This window comes from Mauremys reevesii, linkage group 22 (assembly GCF_016161935.1).
Source record: "Mauremys reevesii isolate NIE-2019 linkage group 22, ASM1616193v1, whole genome shotgun sequence".
NCBI lineage: Eukaryota > Metazoa > Chordata > Testudines > Geoemydidae > Mauremys > Mauremys reevesii.
Window position 1 is genome coordinate 6,962,091 of NC_052644.1, and position 17,926 is coordinate 6,980,016.

A 17,926-nucleotide genomic window follows, 5' to 3' on the forward strand; every position below is an offset into this window, starting at 1 on the left:
TTGCTCTGCGCCCCCTTTGCTGTTGCTGAGCTCCATGCTCACTCCCCCAGGCTCCTTCTCTTGCTTTCTCCACCCATCAGAGTCCAGGCCGTGGGATCTGATGAAAGCCCCAGCTTGGCGCACGTTCCTAAGAGCCATTTGCATCCAAAAATGGTGATCTGAGTGTCTGAGCTTTCTGTATATCATGGATGTATTGCAATATGGGTCTAAAATGAATCACTAATAGCAATTTAAGTCCCTCACAGGACTGGGCCACTAGGACATTTTTTTGCATCTTTAGCGTGACCCAGTGGCATCTATCAGAGCTTCCCAAATAATGGCAGGAAACGAAGAAGTCAGCAGATACTTGTCACGGCTCCAAAGTGTGAAAAAGGGGCCAGAGCCCACGTGGGAGGGATTATACCCCATAACATTCCACAGCTCCTGTTCACGAGCAGAAAACTTGGTTAACACAGAGCTAAGGTTGCCTGTGGCTCATTCATGCCCTTCCAGAACACTGAGTCCAGCTACACTCAAACTTCTGAAAACCAGGAAATACAAAGTAAAGATCCAACCCTAATTTAGATACCGTTTCTTGGTGAGATTACACGTCTGACTGATAGAGATAGCAGTGTTGATGGGGTACACTTAGACTTCTGTAAGGCATTTGACTGGATACGACTGTGACATCCTGTACCTTGGGGGAGCATCCGGTAACCCCATATTCCTCATTTACATATAATTGTGATCTTACATATAAAACAGGCCTTATAAGGTATCAGGGGAGAGGTTATGATCTGCTGAAAGTCACTTTTCTATCCGTATATGTAGGTCATTAATGCGGATGAAGTTATGAGATTGTGTTTTAAGATTGTCACTAAAGCAGGCTGTAAATTGGGGAATCAGCCAGATATTAGCTCCCCAGAGGCAACAGCAAGGAAAGTAACAAACGCCCGGGTGTGGTGCCAAATAACCATCAACAGCCATTGTCCAGCAAGGAAGCTACAATTCAATGACTCACCTGCATGAGGCCACACCAGGGGAATTGCCCAATCTTGCCAGGAGACTCAGCAGTGCCCCCAGACATGCCTGGACTTGTGCTCTACAAGCACATGGACTGAGGGTATAAAACTGAACACGGGGCCCAGGCTGGGCCCTTCTCCTGCACTCCCCTACACTGCAAGCAACCAAGACACTGAGAGGAAAAGACTCCGACAGAGGAGATTGGCCCAGGTTTAAGGAACAAACCTGTAAATTAAGGACGGCAATATCCAACGGGGTGAGAAAAACGGCTTAATCTAGTCTAATAGAATTGAGAGTTTAGAAGAATATGCGCTGTAATTATTGACAATACTGCTAAGAAGGTATACCTTACATTCAGGTGTGCACACCCCCGCTCACAAAGATACTGGGCAGTAAAGAGGGAACCAGGTGTGGTTAATATTGTATTCACTGTTGGTATTTTATGAATTGAGAATGTTTGTGATTGAAAGGTATACACACCTTCGGTTGTAGCAGGGCTGAGAAACAGACTGCTGGGGGAAATAATTGGAGGTGGGTATGCCCCTGATTGTAGTATGGTCAGGCAGTAGGAGGAGGACTTAGAGATCCTCGCTCCAAACCGAAAAATCCTAGGTGCATACAGCCTCAGCCATAGCAAGACTGAGCACAAGAGGAGAACGTAAGTGTTTCTCGCTTTGATCCCTGGGAGGGTTTTTTATATTTGGTGTATAAACCCCTGATCATAGACGGGCAATAGGGGGAGGATTAGAGTCCTCGCTCCGACCCGTCCGTCGGGGAAAACTATACAGATAAGATATATGCAAACTGTCTAGGTATATACACCCCTGGTCATAGAGGTGCCAGGCCATAAGCAGGAGGATTAGAGTCCTCGCTCCTACCCGTGTGTTGGGGAAAAATTGCATAGGTAAATATACCCTTAGTCATAGCAGGATCGAGCCCAAAAGGTAGGGGGCTTAGCGTTTCCCCTTCCTGCTCTGTCAGGCAGAGTTCTTTGTAGCGGGTAGAGACTTTTGTGTTTTGTACGTCCCAGCACAAGCGTGGGCACGGAAAAGTTATAAAGGTAAAAGAGATTCATAAAGAAATATGTTCAGGCGGCATTTTCTATGTGAGACTCAACTCTGAAGAATAAAGGAGTGAGGGCAAATAGTAGTGACACCTATGTAGGAAATGTTTGAAAGGAAGCAATCCAAAGATGTTCAAGAGAGTCCTCCTTTTCAACAGATCTTGCCCTGTTAAACCGAACTCTGAAAAATATAGGCGTTTGGGCACTGTCGTGTTTGGTTGGTTGGTTTGTGAGTGATATTGTGGTCATTTCACAGTTTTAAAAAATGTGTTTAAGGAAAGGGACCAGAAGGGGTGGGGGATAGTTAAGGAGCCCACCCTCCTTGCTAAATTGGTAGTGGAACAAAGCCTGTGTCCATACAAAGGGACAGTTCAGCGAGGAAAACAGGATCGGGCCCAGACAGGCAGGCAACAGATAAAAAAAAATTGAAAAACGGGTTGGAAGCCCTGAGGGCATAGGGGCAGGAGTAAGAAAAAAAGGAAGTACAGGCATGGGAATTTCAGATCCCTGGAACAATACTTAGAATGGTGAAATCTGAGGCCTGGTCTACACTAGGGTTGGGGGTCGAACTAAGGTACGTGACTTCAGCTACGCGAATAGCGTAGTTGAAGTCGAACTACCTTAGTTCGAATTTCTTACCTGTCCAGACGCCGCGGGATCGAAGTCTGTGGGCTCCGACTCCGCGCCCGCCGCGCCGGTGGCGTGGAGTTCGACGGAGCGGGGCGAGCGCGAACTATCGCGAACTAGCGTAGGATAGTTTGCGATTCGTTGAACTCTCCAACGCCAGCGCCGACGCGCTCGGCGAGTAAGTAGTATATAGACCTACCCTTTGTTGATCAAGGTGTCATTTTAGAAGATAAGCTAGTTTTTTTTTTTTTAAAGTAAGAAGTTAATATTGCAGAGGCTGAAGGAAATTAAGCAATTAAATGTTGTAAAAATGTTTTTTTTTTTAAGTATTATAGAAAGAAAATTCTTGGTTTCTTTGCACCCATTCTGAAGGGAAAATGGGCCCTTTTCCAAAGGAATGTCTGTAAATAAGCCAGGCAAAGAGACAATCTGATTTAAATCATTTGACTATAAACAATTTAGTCAAATTTGCTAAAAGAACATAAGGGGTTTCTATTGGAACTTAACTGCTCCCAAATGTATAAAGGGAATGTAATCTGTGTATAGCTATGTAAAAAGAACAGGCCCACGAAAGCTTATGCTCAAATAAATATGTTAGTCTCTAAGGTGCCACAAGTACTCCTGTTCTTTTTGCGGATACAGACTAACACGGCTGCTACTCTGAAACCTGTCATTGTGTAAAAATGGAGCAGTGCAGAAGGAATGTTAAAAAAAACAACTGTATGTATCTATGTGTGTGTGTAAATATGTAAGGTTCTAAGGACCAGTTGGTTTTGGTTTTAAATAATGCCATTCAAAGTTGCAAAACCAGGAAACACTTTTTGCCAGACACAGGTAACTAGGGTTGTTTGGCTTTGATATTTAGCATTTAACCCTTAAGGTACCTTAATGCTTTATAAGTTCAATATCTTTTAAAAAGACCAAAGTCATGGCTGCAGCAGGGCAGTCAAAACCAGGATTTGGATTTGTTTGTTGGTAACAAAATAACAAATAAGAATTGTAGTAAAAGAAAGAAAAAAAAGAAAAGACAGTGCCCCACACTGAGCCTTAAGGTAGCTCTGTGTAATTAAACCGTCACTCTAATAAGGGTGCATAAAAACTCTGTGAGCACAAAAAAACCCAGTTACACCTTATGTAAAAATTCATATGGCTAATATTATAAAAGTTAAATTATAAAAGGAATGTGCATTTTCCCCAGAATGTATATTGTAAAAGGGATAAAAAAAATGCAAAATAAAAAAAATTACCAACTTGGTCTACTGTATAAAAAGGGGAAACCGAGGCACAAAATCAAACACTAACAAAAAAGGTTTTGGCACTAATTCAGAAAACGGGGTTCAAAGTAGCCTTAGATAAGGTTCAATGGGTGCAGCCCCAAGTGACATCATTCATCATCATTCATTCATGCCCGTCACCCCAACCGGGATATGGGCCGCCAACCACAGATCTCCAGAGTCTTCTATCCTGGGCCATTCGCTCTAGCTGGTTCCAGGTATAGCCCATTTTTTTGCTATCAACCTGAAGGTCGCGTCGCCAGGTATTTCTTGGGCGGCCTCTTTTCCGCTTGCCTTGGGGGTTCCACCGCAGTGCCTGTCTGGTGATGTTGGTTGGCTGCTTGCGTAGTGTATGTCCTATCCAGCCCCACCTTCTCCTTCTAATTTCTTCCTCTGCTGGGAGTTGACGGGTCCTCTCCAAGAGGTGGATGTTACTGATGGTGTCTGGCCAGCGGATCTGGAGAATCCTTCTGAGGCAGCTATTAATGAAGGTCTGGATCTTCCTGGTGGTTGTTTTGGTTGTCCTCCAGGTTTCAGCTCCATACAGTAGGACTGATTTCACGTTGGAGTTGAACAGTCGAATCTTTATTGCCAAAGACAGCTCTCTGGAGCTCCAGATGTTCTTGAGCTGTAAGAAGGCTGCTCTTGCCTTACCAATCCTTACTTTGATGTCTGCGTCTGTGCCACCCTGCTGGTCGATGATGCTACCTAGGTAGGTGAAGGACTGTACTTCTTCCAGGGGGCGTCCATTCAGTGTGACTGGGTCGTTGCTGATGGAATTGATCCTAAGGATCTTGGTCTTGTCCTTGTGGATGTTGAGGCCAACCTGTGATGACGTGGCTGCCACTACGTTGATCTTCTCTTGCATCTGCTGTTTACTGTGTGACATATTGGGGTGTAATTATTGAGCAAGAAGAAAAGCAAATAGATCAGTGCAAAGTAAGATCCCTAGTAAAAACGCCGGCTCCTACTGACGCTCACTCCCTGAAAGTACTGTTGGGAGGGTTTAATTTTCTCAGATCCCCCACTTACAAGTATGCTAAAATTAGACACCCCGTGTGGCGATTATTAGAAAAGAAGACCAAGTGGAATTAGGAAGAGGAGCAGGACGCTGCTTTAAGGCTCTTAAAGCGAAAAGCTCTCACAGCTCTGGCATTGCGCTTCCCTTTTGTTATTCACCTAGCTGCCAGCAATACAGCCTTGGCTGCTACCCTAGTACAAAATAATAAAAAGGGAAAACTAATTCCAGTAGCATAGAAATCCAGGAAGTTACAAGGAGCTGAGATAAATTTTAATCCCTGTGAACGTGAATGCCTGGCAGCCGTCTGGGCAGTGCAATCTTTTAAGCCACTCACAGGAATAGCTGCAGTCACTATTCAAAGCACCCACACTCCACTAAAATACATTTTGTCCGGAAAGCTGATGGGAGGGAAAGTCTCTAATACCCGAATGGCACAATGGACTCTCATTTTAATTAACAGAGGGGTAACCACAGAAACAGTGTCTAAACCAGACATGCTAACACGCGCTTTAATTTAAAAAGAAAACCGACACGACTGTCCAGAGATCACTCTGGGGCGAAGAATTGCTTTAGTCCAAGTACCTCCACTGGAGAAATGGAATACGGTAGGGCAAGAGAAGCATATTTGGTTCACTGATGAAAGTGCAATGGTAATAAATGGAAAAAGTGTAAAATATGCAGCTATCAATTTAAATAAAAACGTTATTCAGGGCCAGCTGGACCCTGGGTCAGCCCAACATGCTGAATTACATGCAACTTATCAGGTTCTGAAACAATATGAGCGTTTCCCACGACCAGTCTATATTTACGCTGATAGCGACTTTTGCGCGAAGGGAATTCAGTTCTGAATGCAGGACTGAAAAAAAATAAAAAAATAAGTGGAGGGCGGCGGATGATAAAGATATTGCACATCTAAATAAATAAAAGTGGATTTATCAGCAGGTAACAGAAAATCCTAACCAATTGAAAATCAAACACATAAAAGCCAATAACAAGGAAACAAGCGAGGAAGCTGTCTGGAACAGTCGGGTGAATAACATAGCCCAGCAACACAGTATAGCAATTGTAACTAGAAGCCAAGCTAAAGGTGCCCCTACCAAGACCCCTGAACCAACAGATGATGCTGTAAATCACCGAACTCCAGGAAAGGCAGAGAGGCAAGAACTAATTAATGTAGCCCATCAGTTCATGCATGAAAAAGTAAAGGAAACCTTAAATAGAGTAAAACAAGTTGCAAAATAAAAAACCATGGAGGATAATGTTAAAACATGGGTAAGGAATTGCATGCAGTGTGCACAGGATAAAGCACGACCCCCTCACTGGCAGCCCATGATGCACCAACGAAGGCACGGGCCCTGGCATAGAGGCCAGATTAATTTTATTGACAAGTTGCCTAAAAGTAAAAAAGAATTTCAATACCCGTTGGTAATAATTGATTCTTTTTCAGGCTGGGTAAAGGCATTTCCTACTAAAACCAACAGCACCAAGGTGGTGGCTAAGAAGTTTTTAATAAGGTGGTGTGTAAATATGGTACCCCTGAAATAATAGATTCCAATAACGGGGGGGGGAGGGGTCTTTGTGGGAAAAAAAATTCACATTGATGTTGCAAGGCTTAGGAATCAAAGAAAAGTTTCATATATCATACCGACCCCAATCCTCGGGTCAGATAGAACGCATGAACCGCACCATTAAGGAAACACTGCGAAAGGTAGTAAACCACACCGAAAAAAAGTGGCCAGACAAGCTGCCTCTAATTTTAGGAGCTATCCGCAGCAGCAACAAATTAAAAACCAAAATGCAGCCATTCCAAATTATATTTGGACACTCCATGCATCTTATGATTGATCCTGTCCACCCAACACAAGATCGGGGGAAAGACCCCTAATGTAACACAGCATAAACATTTGCAATGGCTTAAGCAGCTGCAAGAAGATAAGACCACTCTTCAATACAGGGTCAATCAAGCTATTAAACAAATAAATAAAAAAAATTCAAGCACAAAAGCATATCAAAGTGGCCCTATGGAAAACTGGGGATCAAGTTATGTACCTTACATTAAAAAGAAGGCACCACTCCCTGAAATCAAAATGGACAGAACCCTATTCCATAGTGGACTGCCTCAGCCCATTGGTATACTGTATTAAAAAGAATAAAGACTTAAAATGGGTACGTTTCACAAATTAAACCTTCTGCATGATTAATAATGTCTTTAACTTTTTACAAAAAAGGACCCCTGGAATTCAAAACATAAGACGCTGGTCGACCACTACTACTTCCAAATCCATGAAACCTCAGTATAAGTTTTGGCAGTCCCTGTTCTTGGGGGCCTGTATGTCCCAGATATTTAAGAGTATCTTGGGAAAGCCCACTGCCACCTCTCCCTGGCCAAGAATAATCCCCCCTAACTAATCAATCATGAATCCCCATCAGGGAACCAAAAATCCTCTTAAAATGGTACAATAAAAATACAAATCAAATCCTGAGGCCACTAGGAAATACCAATATTTATGCCTGGAATGGAGAAGTGGGACTGAAGGTTCACCTTATGAACATCACAAAAACAGCTGAAATTAAAAAAATAAAACTGCCTTAGCCATGGAATGCACTGAAATGCAAATTCTTAGTTTAGCATCACTTGAACATAAATTGTTCTGGGTAATATCAGGCAATGTTAAAGTGCTGAAGCACCTTTTAAAACAACAAAAAAGATCTCTGTTTGATATATATAAACATGAATGGATACAGTATGTCTCCAGTAGGGCTAAGCCTAAATTGTTACCAAAAAAAAATTATTGTCAGAATTGCCCATTAACAATCTGTGACGGCAGAGCTGTAAAAAGTCAGCCCATTACCAAAATTAACCATGAAATCTTTCTGGTTACCTCGCATTATGGGTCAATGGACACAGTGTCCGAAATATACACGTCAGCTGTACTGAATTGCCTTACCTGTAAGGGGTTAATCAGTTCAAGTAACCTAGTTGGCACCTGACCAGAAGGACCAATGGGGAAAGAAGATACTTTCAAATCTGGGTGGGGGGAGGTTTTGTTTGTGCTCTTTGATTGTTCCCTCTCTGGATGGAGGGAGGGTCCAGGCAGGAAAAAAACATCTCCTGGAAACATGCCTGAAATGAGCCATCTAAGATTACAAAAATTATAAGTAAGGCAAGGAAATGCGTTAGGTTATCTTTTGTTTTAGCTTGTGAATTTTCCCTATGCTAAGAGGTAATTTAATTCCTCTTTTGTAACTGGGAAGCAGAGTCAGTGGGGAATCCTCTGTGTTTTAACTCTTTTTATTTACCCTGTAAAGTTACCTTCCATCCTGATTTTGCAGGTGTGATTCTTTTCCTTTTTTTTTTTTTTAAATGAAATTATTCTTTTAAGAACCTGATTGATTTTCAGTGTCCTAAAAACCCAGGTGCTCACATTGTAACCAACTGGTTAGTATATTAGTCTCAAGCCTCCCCAGGAAAGGGGGTGAAGGAGCTTGGGGGAATATTTTGGGGAAACAGGGACTCCAAGTGGCCCTTTTTCCTGAATTTTTGTCTAAATCACTTGGTGGTGGCAGCAATACTGTCCAAGGACAAATAAAGGATTTGTGCCTTGGGGAAGTTTTTAATCTAAACTGGTGGAATATAAGATTAGGGGGTCTTTCATGTGGGTCCCCACCTCTGTACCCCAGAGTTCAGAGTGGGGAGGGAACCCTGACACACAGGCACCTCCCAGTGGGGCCGGTGAGTGCAGCTCGGGGGAAGGGTGCGGGAGAGCAGGTCTCTGAGGGAGTTTTTGTGGGGGCTCTGGGCAGTGCAGGGTTTGTGGGAGGTGCTGGGCAGGTGTGGGGGCAGGGCTGTATGGGGCGATGGGCAGTGGGGGGTCTGTGGGCAGGGGGGCGCTGGGCTTTAGCTTGTGGGGAGTCTTAGCAGGGGCACTGGGCATAGGGGACTGGGGGGAGTCTTAGCGGGGGCATTGGGCATAGGGGACTGGGGGTGTCTCTGGGCAGGGGAGCACTGGGCATAGGGAGTCAGGGAGCGCTGGGCAGGGGGTTGGTGTGGCACCTGGCACGGACCTGCCCCCGAGGGGAAGGGGCAGGCTGGCAGCGCAGGGCTGGGCAGGCCAACGTGTGTCTGGCGCAGTGGTTCTCAACCTGCGTCCCACAATGGTAAATAGGTTGAGAACCGCTGGTTTAGTGCCTGAGTGGCTGGAGGTACAGCTGCAAGAGATGATATTCCATATGACATTCCATTTCTCAGTGCATAGCTGATTTAAAGACTTGGTATCAGTGACCTGTTCTCTTCACGAGTTACCACTCTCCCAGTCTTTGTGTCATCTACAAGCTTCACCAGTGACGATTTTATGTTTTCTTCCAGGTCACTGATAAAAACATAAATAGCATAGGGCCCAGAACCAATCCCTGCAGGACCCCATTAGAAGCACACCCACTCCATGATTCCCCTATGATGAGACTTATCAGTTAGCCAGTTTTTAATCCATGGAATGTGTGCCGTGTTAATTTTATTAGAGAGACAAGATGGGTGAGGTAATATCTTTCATTGGACCAATTTCTGCTGGTGAGAGACAAGTTTTCAACTGTACACAGAGCTCTTCTTCAGGTTTGGGAGAAGTACTCAGAGTGTCATTGTCACGGACTCACAGGACTCGTGCTCTCTCTTGGCTCCGTACGGTCCCTGGGAGGAGTCCCCTTCAGATCGACAGACCTTCTTGGGGGTCCACTCTGTCTCGGGGGTTAAGCCGCAGGCCCCTCCATCTTCTGGAACCTCTCTGAGCCTTCAGCACGCCTGGGCCCCTCAGGGAGTCCTCGCTCTGGACCCCAGGGTCTTCATGCCCAGAAGGAATAATTCAACCCCCATCTCTAGCCTGTAGTGACTCTCAGCCAGCATAAAGCAGAAGAGTTTATTGAGCATCTGAACCCAGCACAGGAAACTCTCTGGGCCCTCAGGCCTAGCAACCCTCAGCACAGTACATCTAGGTCTCTCCTGCATCTAGGGGGGCTCTGGCTGCTCTCTCTCCACAGTCCAGCTGCCCCCTCCTTCCAGCTGACCATCCTATATCATCTCCCCCAACAGCTCCTCCACCGTCCTTTGTCTTGGTCCCAGGTAAACAGGCCTCCTGGGCCTCCTCTCCTCCATCCTTTGTTTCCCCCTGGCTGGAAGGCGAGTCAGGTCAGCAGGGTCCTCTCTCCACAGCCCTTTGTCCTCCCCGTGGCCAGAACCAGCTTACTGCCAAGCTGGGGAGGATCACCAGGTCACTAGGGTTCCCTATCTCCAGGCAGTTTTCTGGGGTCCTGACTGCCAGGCGAGGTCACACCTAGTCCCCTCAACAACAAACTCTCCCACCGCCTCATTACGCACGCAGCACACAGGGAAACTGAGATTCCCATAGTATTCATGCAAAACTCAAAGAAAATCCCCCACTTCGTCATAGTCACAGCTAAATACAAGATGGAACAGATTGTTCAGCATAAGTAAATAACACATATTTCAAAGGTGAAGTAGCCTGTTAGCACTTCTCCAGTCATTGGGGGAGGGGGGGGGGGTGGCTTGGTGGGGAGGAGGGTTGGGGATTACAGATTGTTGTAATAAGCCAGAAATCCAGTGTCTCTATTCAGTCCATGATTTTTAGTGTCTAGCAAAGTTATGAATTTAAGGTCCCAGGCTCGTCTTTTGAAAGTGTTGTGCAGGTTTCCTTTGAGGCTGAGGACTGAGAGGTCAGCTATAGAGTGATCGCTTGGTAAACAGTGTTCACCCATGAGTGATATGGTGTTTTTGTCAGGCTTTCAAACAACCCCCCACCCTCTCCAAACTCCTCATCAGATAGGGTTGAATCAGGCCCTGAAACTCTAATCCAGTGGTTCTCAGCCAGGGGTGCACATACCCCTGGGGGTACGCAGAGGTCTTCCAGGGGGTACTCAGATGATCTAGATCAGTGTTTCTCAACCTGGAGGTCACGACACCCAGGGGAGGTTACTGGATGGTTTGGGGAGTTTGCAAGTTCAGGGCTGGCATTGGGGGTGGCAAGCAGGGCAACTGCCTGGAGCCCCATGCCATAGGGGCACCCATAAAGTTACATGCTTTAGCCATGCCGCCTGGGGCTCAGCCTTCAGACAAGGCTCACGAGTGAAAAACCGGCTCAAGTATCACACTGAAATGTAAGTACAATATTTATATTCCAGTTGATTTATTTTACAATTCTATGGTTAACACGAGGAAGTAAGCACTTTATCAGCAATAGCGTGCTATGACACTTGTATTTTTCTCCCTGATTTGTAAGCAAGTAGTTTTTAAGCGAGGTGAAACTTGTGATACACAAGACAAATCAAACTCCTGAAAGGGGTACAGTAGTCTGGAAAGGTTGAGAACCACGGCTTTAATCTACAGTATCAGAAATGCATATAGACAAAGAAGAGACAATGAGAGAAGCCCTTCCCTCCCTCAACCCCCATAGTGAGACTTCAGCGTTTTTATATGATGTGAGATTTGGTGGCTGAGATCTCCGGGCTTGGCAGTGGAGCTGTTGAATGAAGATGATGAGAGGGCTCTGGAGTGGAGGATGAGACTGAGCCCAGTGGGTTGAGTCAAATAGTGAGAACTTAGTGGCCCAGGAGGGGCCATCAGTACTGCACACAGGAGAGTGTCACATCCCCCGCTATCTGTAGCTGGTCCACCTGGTTGGCAGGGATGCGGTGGACATAGTCAAATACACGCAGCCTGTTCACCGAGACCTGGTAGCAGCTCCTCGTGTTCACTATCTCCATCTGGAGGAGAGAGAGAAGATTTACATTTGTGTGCCCTGACACCCAAGGATACAAGAACATCTGTTACACTGATAACAAGGCCCAGGGGAGCCATCCATTCATCTTGCAGCACATTAGCCAAGAAGATAAAAGACTAATTTAGCTACAACAAATCAGGAAAAAGATCTTGGAGTCGTTGTGGATAGTTCTCTGAAGATATCCATGCAGTGTGCAGAGGCGGTTAAAAAAGCAAACGGGATGTTAGGAATCATTAAAAAGGGGATAGAGAATAAGATGGAGAATATATTATTGCCCTTATATAAATCGATGGTACACCCACATCTTGAATACTGTGTACAGATGTGGTCGCCTCATCTCAAAAAAGATATACTGGCACTAGAAAAGGTTCAGAGAAGGGCAACTAAAATGATTAGGGGTTTGGAGAGGGTCCCATATGAGGAGAGATTAAAGAGGCTAGGACTTTTCAGCTTGGAAAAGAGGAGACTAAGGGGGGACATGATAGAGGTATATAAAATCACGAGTGATGTGGAGAAAGTGGATAAGGAAAAGTTATTTCCTTATTCCCATAATACAAGAACTAGGGGCCACCAAATGAAATTAATAGGCAGCAGGTTTAGAACAAATACAAGGAGGTTCTTCTTCATGCAGCACACAGTCAACTTGTGGAACTCCTTACCTGAGGAGGTTGTGAAGGCTAGGACTATAACAGCGTTTAAAAGAGAACTGGATAAATTCATGGAGGTTAAGTCCATTAATGGCTATTAGCCACGATGGGTAAGGAATGGGGTCCCTAGACTCTGTTTGTTTGTCGGGGGTGGAGATGGAGGAGAGATCACTTGATCGTTGCCTGTTAGGTTCACTCCCTCTGGGGCACCTGGCACTGGCCACTGTCAGTAGACAGGATACTGGGCTAGATGGACCTTTGGTTTGACCCAGTACGGCCATTCTTATGTTATTATAGGCTAGATGGACCTTTGGTCTGACCTAGTACGGCCGTTCTTATGTTCTTATGAAGCCAAGAAAACCTTCTGACCTGCGTGTTTGATGCCAGGTGAATGCATGTCTGAAAACCACAAATGTAACAGTTTCTAACAGAGCTCCTGAAATGAAACTGTAGCTGGCTTATCTCCAAGATCACTCTTTGCTATATGATCACAGAATGTTTATTTCAATCTCTTTTGGTAGGGAACGCAGTATGCAACTCAACCGCCACTTCCTCAGAAGTATCTTTAAAAGATTTGTTTCAGGGAGGAAAGCTTACCTGCTTGGGAAAGGAGACGAATGGGAAGAGCAGATCAGAGTATATAAAATCACATTTTTAAAACCTACATTAAAAGAACATTAAAGTTGCAAATTCAAGCACTCAAAAATTAGATGATGTTAGGGATTAATATTGCCCAGCAACCTTAATTCATCTGTCTTGTGTGTGTGAGCATCCTGGTACAGTCTTTAATTACATAAAATCATAGTGATGTAGGACTGGAAGGGACTTCAATAGTTCATCTAGTCCAGTCCCCTGCACTGACACAGGACAGAGTATTATCTAGACTAATGGTTCTCAACCCATGGCCCGCAGGTCACTTGCGGCCCAATCAGCATACAACTGTGGCCCATGTGACATCCTCAGGGCCATACATGTAGTATATATATTGTGTGGATACAGCCCACATAACGCATAAGAGCAGCATATGTGGCCCACAATGGTAAATAGGTTGAGAACCACTGAACTAGACCTGGATAGGTGTTAGTCTCACCTGTTCTTAAAAAGTTTTAGTTGACAGAGATTCCACAACCTCCCTAGGCAGTTAATTCCAGTGCTTAACTACCCTGACAGTTAGGAAGTTTTTCCTAATATCCAACCTAAATCTTCCTTTCTGCAATTTAAGCCCATTGCTTCTTATCCTGTCATCAGAGGTTAAGGAGAACAATTTATCACCATTCTCTTTATAACAACTTTTTATGTACTTGAAGACTATTACCATGTCCCCGCTCAGCCTTCTCCAGACTAAACAAACTCACTTTTTTCAATGTTTCTTCATAGGTCTTGTTTTCTAGACCTTTAATCATTTTTGTTGCTCTTCTCTGGATTTTGTCCAATTGTCCACGTCTTTCCTGAAGTGTAGTGCCCAGAACTGGACACAATATTCCAACTGAAGTTTTATCAGTGCTGAGTGGAATAATTACTTCTCATGTCTTCCTTACAACACTCCTGCTAATACATCCCGGAATGATATTTGCTTATTTTATTTATTTATTTATTTAGCAACAGTGTTACATTGTTGACTCATATGTAGTTTGTGATTCACAATAACCCCTGGATCCTTTTCTGCAGTACTCCTTCTTAGGCCTGGGCTACATTAGCGGGGGAGTTTGAACTAAGATATGCAACTTCAGCTACGCTATTTGCCTAGCTGAAGTCGAAGTATCTTAGTTCGACTTACCTGGCCATCCTCACAGCGGCGAGTTGACTCGCGCGGCTCCCCCATCAACACCGCTTACTCCTCCTGCCGAGGTGGAGTACGGGCATCGATTAGCCGATCGATTTATCGCGTTCAGATGAGACACGATAAATCGATCCCCAATACATCGAACACTACCCGCCAATTCAGCGGGTAGTATAAACGTACCCTAAAACATACCCATTCTGTATTTGTGCAATTGTTTATTTCTTCCTAAGTGCAGTACTTTGCATTTGTCCTTATTGAATTTCATCCTATTTATTTCAGACCATTCATCCAGATTGTCAAGAGTATTTTGAATTCTAATCCTCTCCTCCAAAGCACTTGCAAACCCTCCCAGGTTGGTATCATCTGCAAACTTTATAAGTGTACTCTCTATGCCATTATCCAAATCATTTATGAAGATATTGAATAGAATCAGACCTAGGTCAGATCCTGTGGGACCCCACTTTATATGCCCTTCCAGCTTGATTGTGGACAACTGATCAGTACTCCCCGAGTACACTTTTCAAACCAGTTGTGCAGCCACCTTATAATATGTTCATCTAGCCTATATTTCTCGATTGTTGATGAGGCCATGTGAGACAATATCAAAAGCCTTACTAAAATCAAGATATAGCACATAGAATATTAGAGTTGGAAAGAACCTCAGGAGATCATCTAGTCCAACCCCCTGCTCAAAGCAGGACCAATCCCCAAATCGCCCCCTCAAGGATTGAGCTCACAACCCTGGGTTTAGCAGGCCAATGCTCAAACCACTGAGCTATCCCTTCCCCCATCTACTGCTTGCCCCCATTCTCAAGGCTTGTTACCCGGTCAAAGAAGGATGTTAGGTTGGTTTGACATGATTTGTTCTTGACGAATGCATGTTGACTGTTATTTATCACCTTATTATCTTCTAGGTTCTTACAAATTGATCGTTTGATTATTTGCTCCATTATTTTTCTGGGTATGGAACTTAACCTGACTGGTCTATAATTCCCTGGGTTTTCCTTAGTCTCCTTTTTAGAGCTAAGTACTATATTCGCCCTTTTCCAGTTCTCTGGGATCTCTCCCATCCTCCATGAGTTTTCAAAGATAATGGCTAATGGCTCAGATCTCTTCAGCCAGTTCCTTAAGTATTCTATGAAGTATTTTGTCAGGCCCTGCTGACTTGAAGACATCTAACTTGTCTAAGTAATTCTTAACTTGTTCTTTCCTTATTTTAGCCTCAGATCCTACCCCATTTACTCTGATGTTCACTAGATTAGTTGTCCAATCACTGCTAACTTTTTTGTTGAATACTGAAACAAAAAAGGCATGTAATACTTCGGCCATTGCTGTGTTTTCTGTTGTTATCTTTCTATCCTCATTGAGCAATCGGCCTACCCTGTCCTTGGTCTTTCTCTTGCTTCTTGTGTATTTGTAAAATGTTTTCTTATTACTCTTTATGTCCCTAGCTAGTTTAATCTAATTTTGTGCCTTGGCCTTTCCAATTCTGCCCCTATACACTTGTGTGCGTTTGTTTATATCCATCCTTTGTGATTTGACCTAGTTTACACTTTTTGTAGGACTCTTTTTTGAGTTTTAGGTCATTGAAGATCTCCTGGTTAAGCCAGGGTGGTCTCTTAACATACTTCCTATCTTTCTTATGCATTAGGATAGTTTGCTCTTGTGCCCTTGATAATGTCTCTTTAGAAAAGTGCCAACTCTTTTTCCCCTTAGAATTGCTCCCTGAGTTTGCTAAAGTCATAAGAACATAAGAACGGCCGTACTGGGTCAGACCAAAGGTCCATCTAGCCCAGTATCTGTCTACCGACAGTGGCCAATGCCAGGTGCCCCAGAGGGAGTGAACCTAACAGGCAATGATCAAGTGATCTCTCTCCTGCTATCCATCTCCATCCTCTGACGAACAGAGGCTAGGGACACCATTCTTTACCCATCCTGGCTAATAGCCATTTATGGACTTAACCACCATGAATTTATCCAGTTCTCTTTTTGAAGTCCGTTGTCTTTATTCTGCTTTTTTCCCTACTACCATTCCTTAGAATCATGAACTCTTTATCATTTCATCTGCCTTCCACCTTCAAACTCTCAACCAGTTCTTCCCTATTTGTCAGGATCAAATCTAGAACAGCCTCTCCCCTAGTCGGACTATAGTAGGACTATAACAATGTTTAAAAGGGGACTGGATAAATTCATGGTGGCTAAGTCCATAAATGGCTATTAGCCAGGATGGGTAAGAATGGTGTCCCTAGCCTCTGTTCGTCAGAGGATGGAGATGGATGGCAGGAGAGAGATCACTTGATCATTGCCTGTTAGATTCACTCCCTCAGGGGCACCTGGCATTGGCCACTGTCGGTAGACAGATACTGGGCTAGATGGACCTTTGGTCTGACCTGGTACGGCCTTTCTTATGTTCTTATGTTCTTATGTAGTCACTTTCTCCATCTTCTGTAATAAAAAGTGCATTTCAAGAACTTGTTGGATTCTCTGTGCCCTGCTGTATTATTTCCCCAACAAATGTCTGGTTAGTTGCGGTCTCCCATCACCACCAAGTCCTGTGCTTTGCATGATTTTGTTAGCTGTTTAAAAAAAGCCTCATTCACCTCATCTCCCTGGGTAGGTGGTCTATAGTAGGCCTGTACCATGACTTCACCCTTGTTTTTTACGCCTTTTTATCCTTACCGAGCGACTTTCAACAGGTCTGTCTCCCGCTTCTATCTCCACCTCAGTTAGAGTGTATAAATCTTTGATATACAAGGCAATGCCTCCTCCCCTTTTTCCCTGCCTGTCATTGCTGAACAAGCTGTACTCTTCTATACCAATGTTCCAGTCATGTGAATTATCCCACCAAGTCTGTGATGCCAATTATGTTGCAATTGTGATTATTCACTAGTATTTCTAGTTCTTCCTGTTTATTCCCCATACTTCTTGCATTAGTATACAGACATCTAAGATGTTCATTTGATTTCTCCTCTATATTCCCTCTTCTCTCCATTGTCCCTGCTGTGATTGTCTGTGTCTTGTAGTTCCCCCCCCCCGCCAATATTCTGACCCTTCACCCAAGTCTCTGTGTTTTGGACTTAAAGCCGGCCTCACTAGGTTAGCCAGTCTGTATCTGAAGATACTCTTCCCCTTCCTTGACAGGGACCTTGAGAGGTCATCGAGTCCTGTCCCCTGCACGCATGGCAGGACTAAGTATTATCTAGACTATCTCTGACAGGTGTTTGTCCAACCTGCTCTTAAAAATCTTCAATGTGGGAGATTCCACAACCTCCCTAGGTAATTTATTCCAGTGCTTAACCACCCTGACAAGAAGTTTTTCCTAATGTCCAACCTAAACCTTCCGTGCTGCAATTTAAGCCCATTACTTCTTGTCCCAGCCTCAGAGGTTAAGAAGAACAATTTTTCTTCCTCCTCCTTGTAACACCCTTTTATATACTTGAAAACTGTTATCATGTCCCCTCTCAGTCGTCTCTTCTCCAAACAAACCCAATTTTTTCATTGTTCCCTCCTAGGTCATGTTTTCTAGACCTTTAATCATTTTTGTTGCTTTTCTCTGGACTTTCTCCAATTTGTCCACATCTTTCCTGAAATGTGGCACCCAGAACTGGACACAATACTCCAGCTGAGGCCTAATCCGCACGGAGTAGAGCGGAAGAATCACTATACTATGAATCACCCCTGCGTCTACTCTTTATCCCTCTGCATTAGGCAGGCTGCTTCC

The 17,926-nt window shown here is 44.2% G+C and overlaps 1 protein-coding gene across 1 annotated transcript in view; it reads right to left on the reverse strand.

The window, feature by feature from the left end:
* Nucleotides 1–11,181: 11,181 nt before the first annotated feature.
* Nucleotides 11,182–17,926, reverse strand: part of LOC120388114 (galectin-4-like) — a 31,657-nt gene continuing 24,912 nt past the window's right edge. The window contains exon 10 of the mRNA XM_039509713.1: nucleotides 11,182–11,758. Within this exon, the coding sequence (XP_039365647.1) occupies nucleotides 11,615–11,758 (144 nt within the window). The 3' untranslated portion in view covers nucleotides 11,182–11,614. The remainder of the gene's footprint in view (nucleotides 11,759–17,926) is intronic.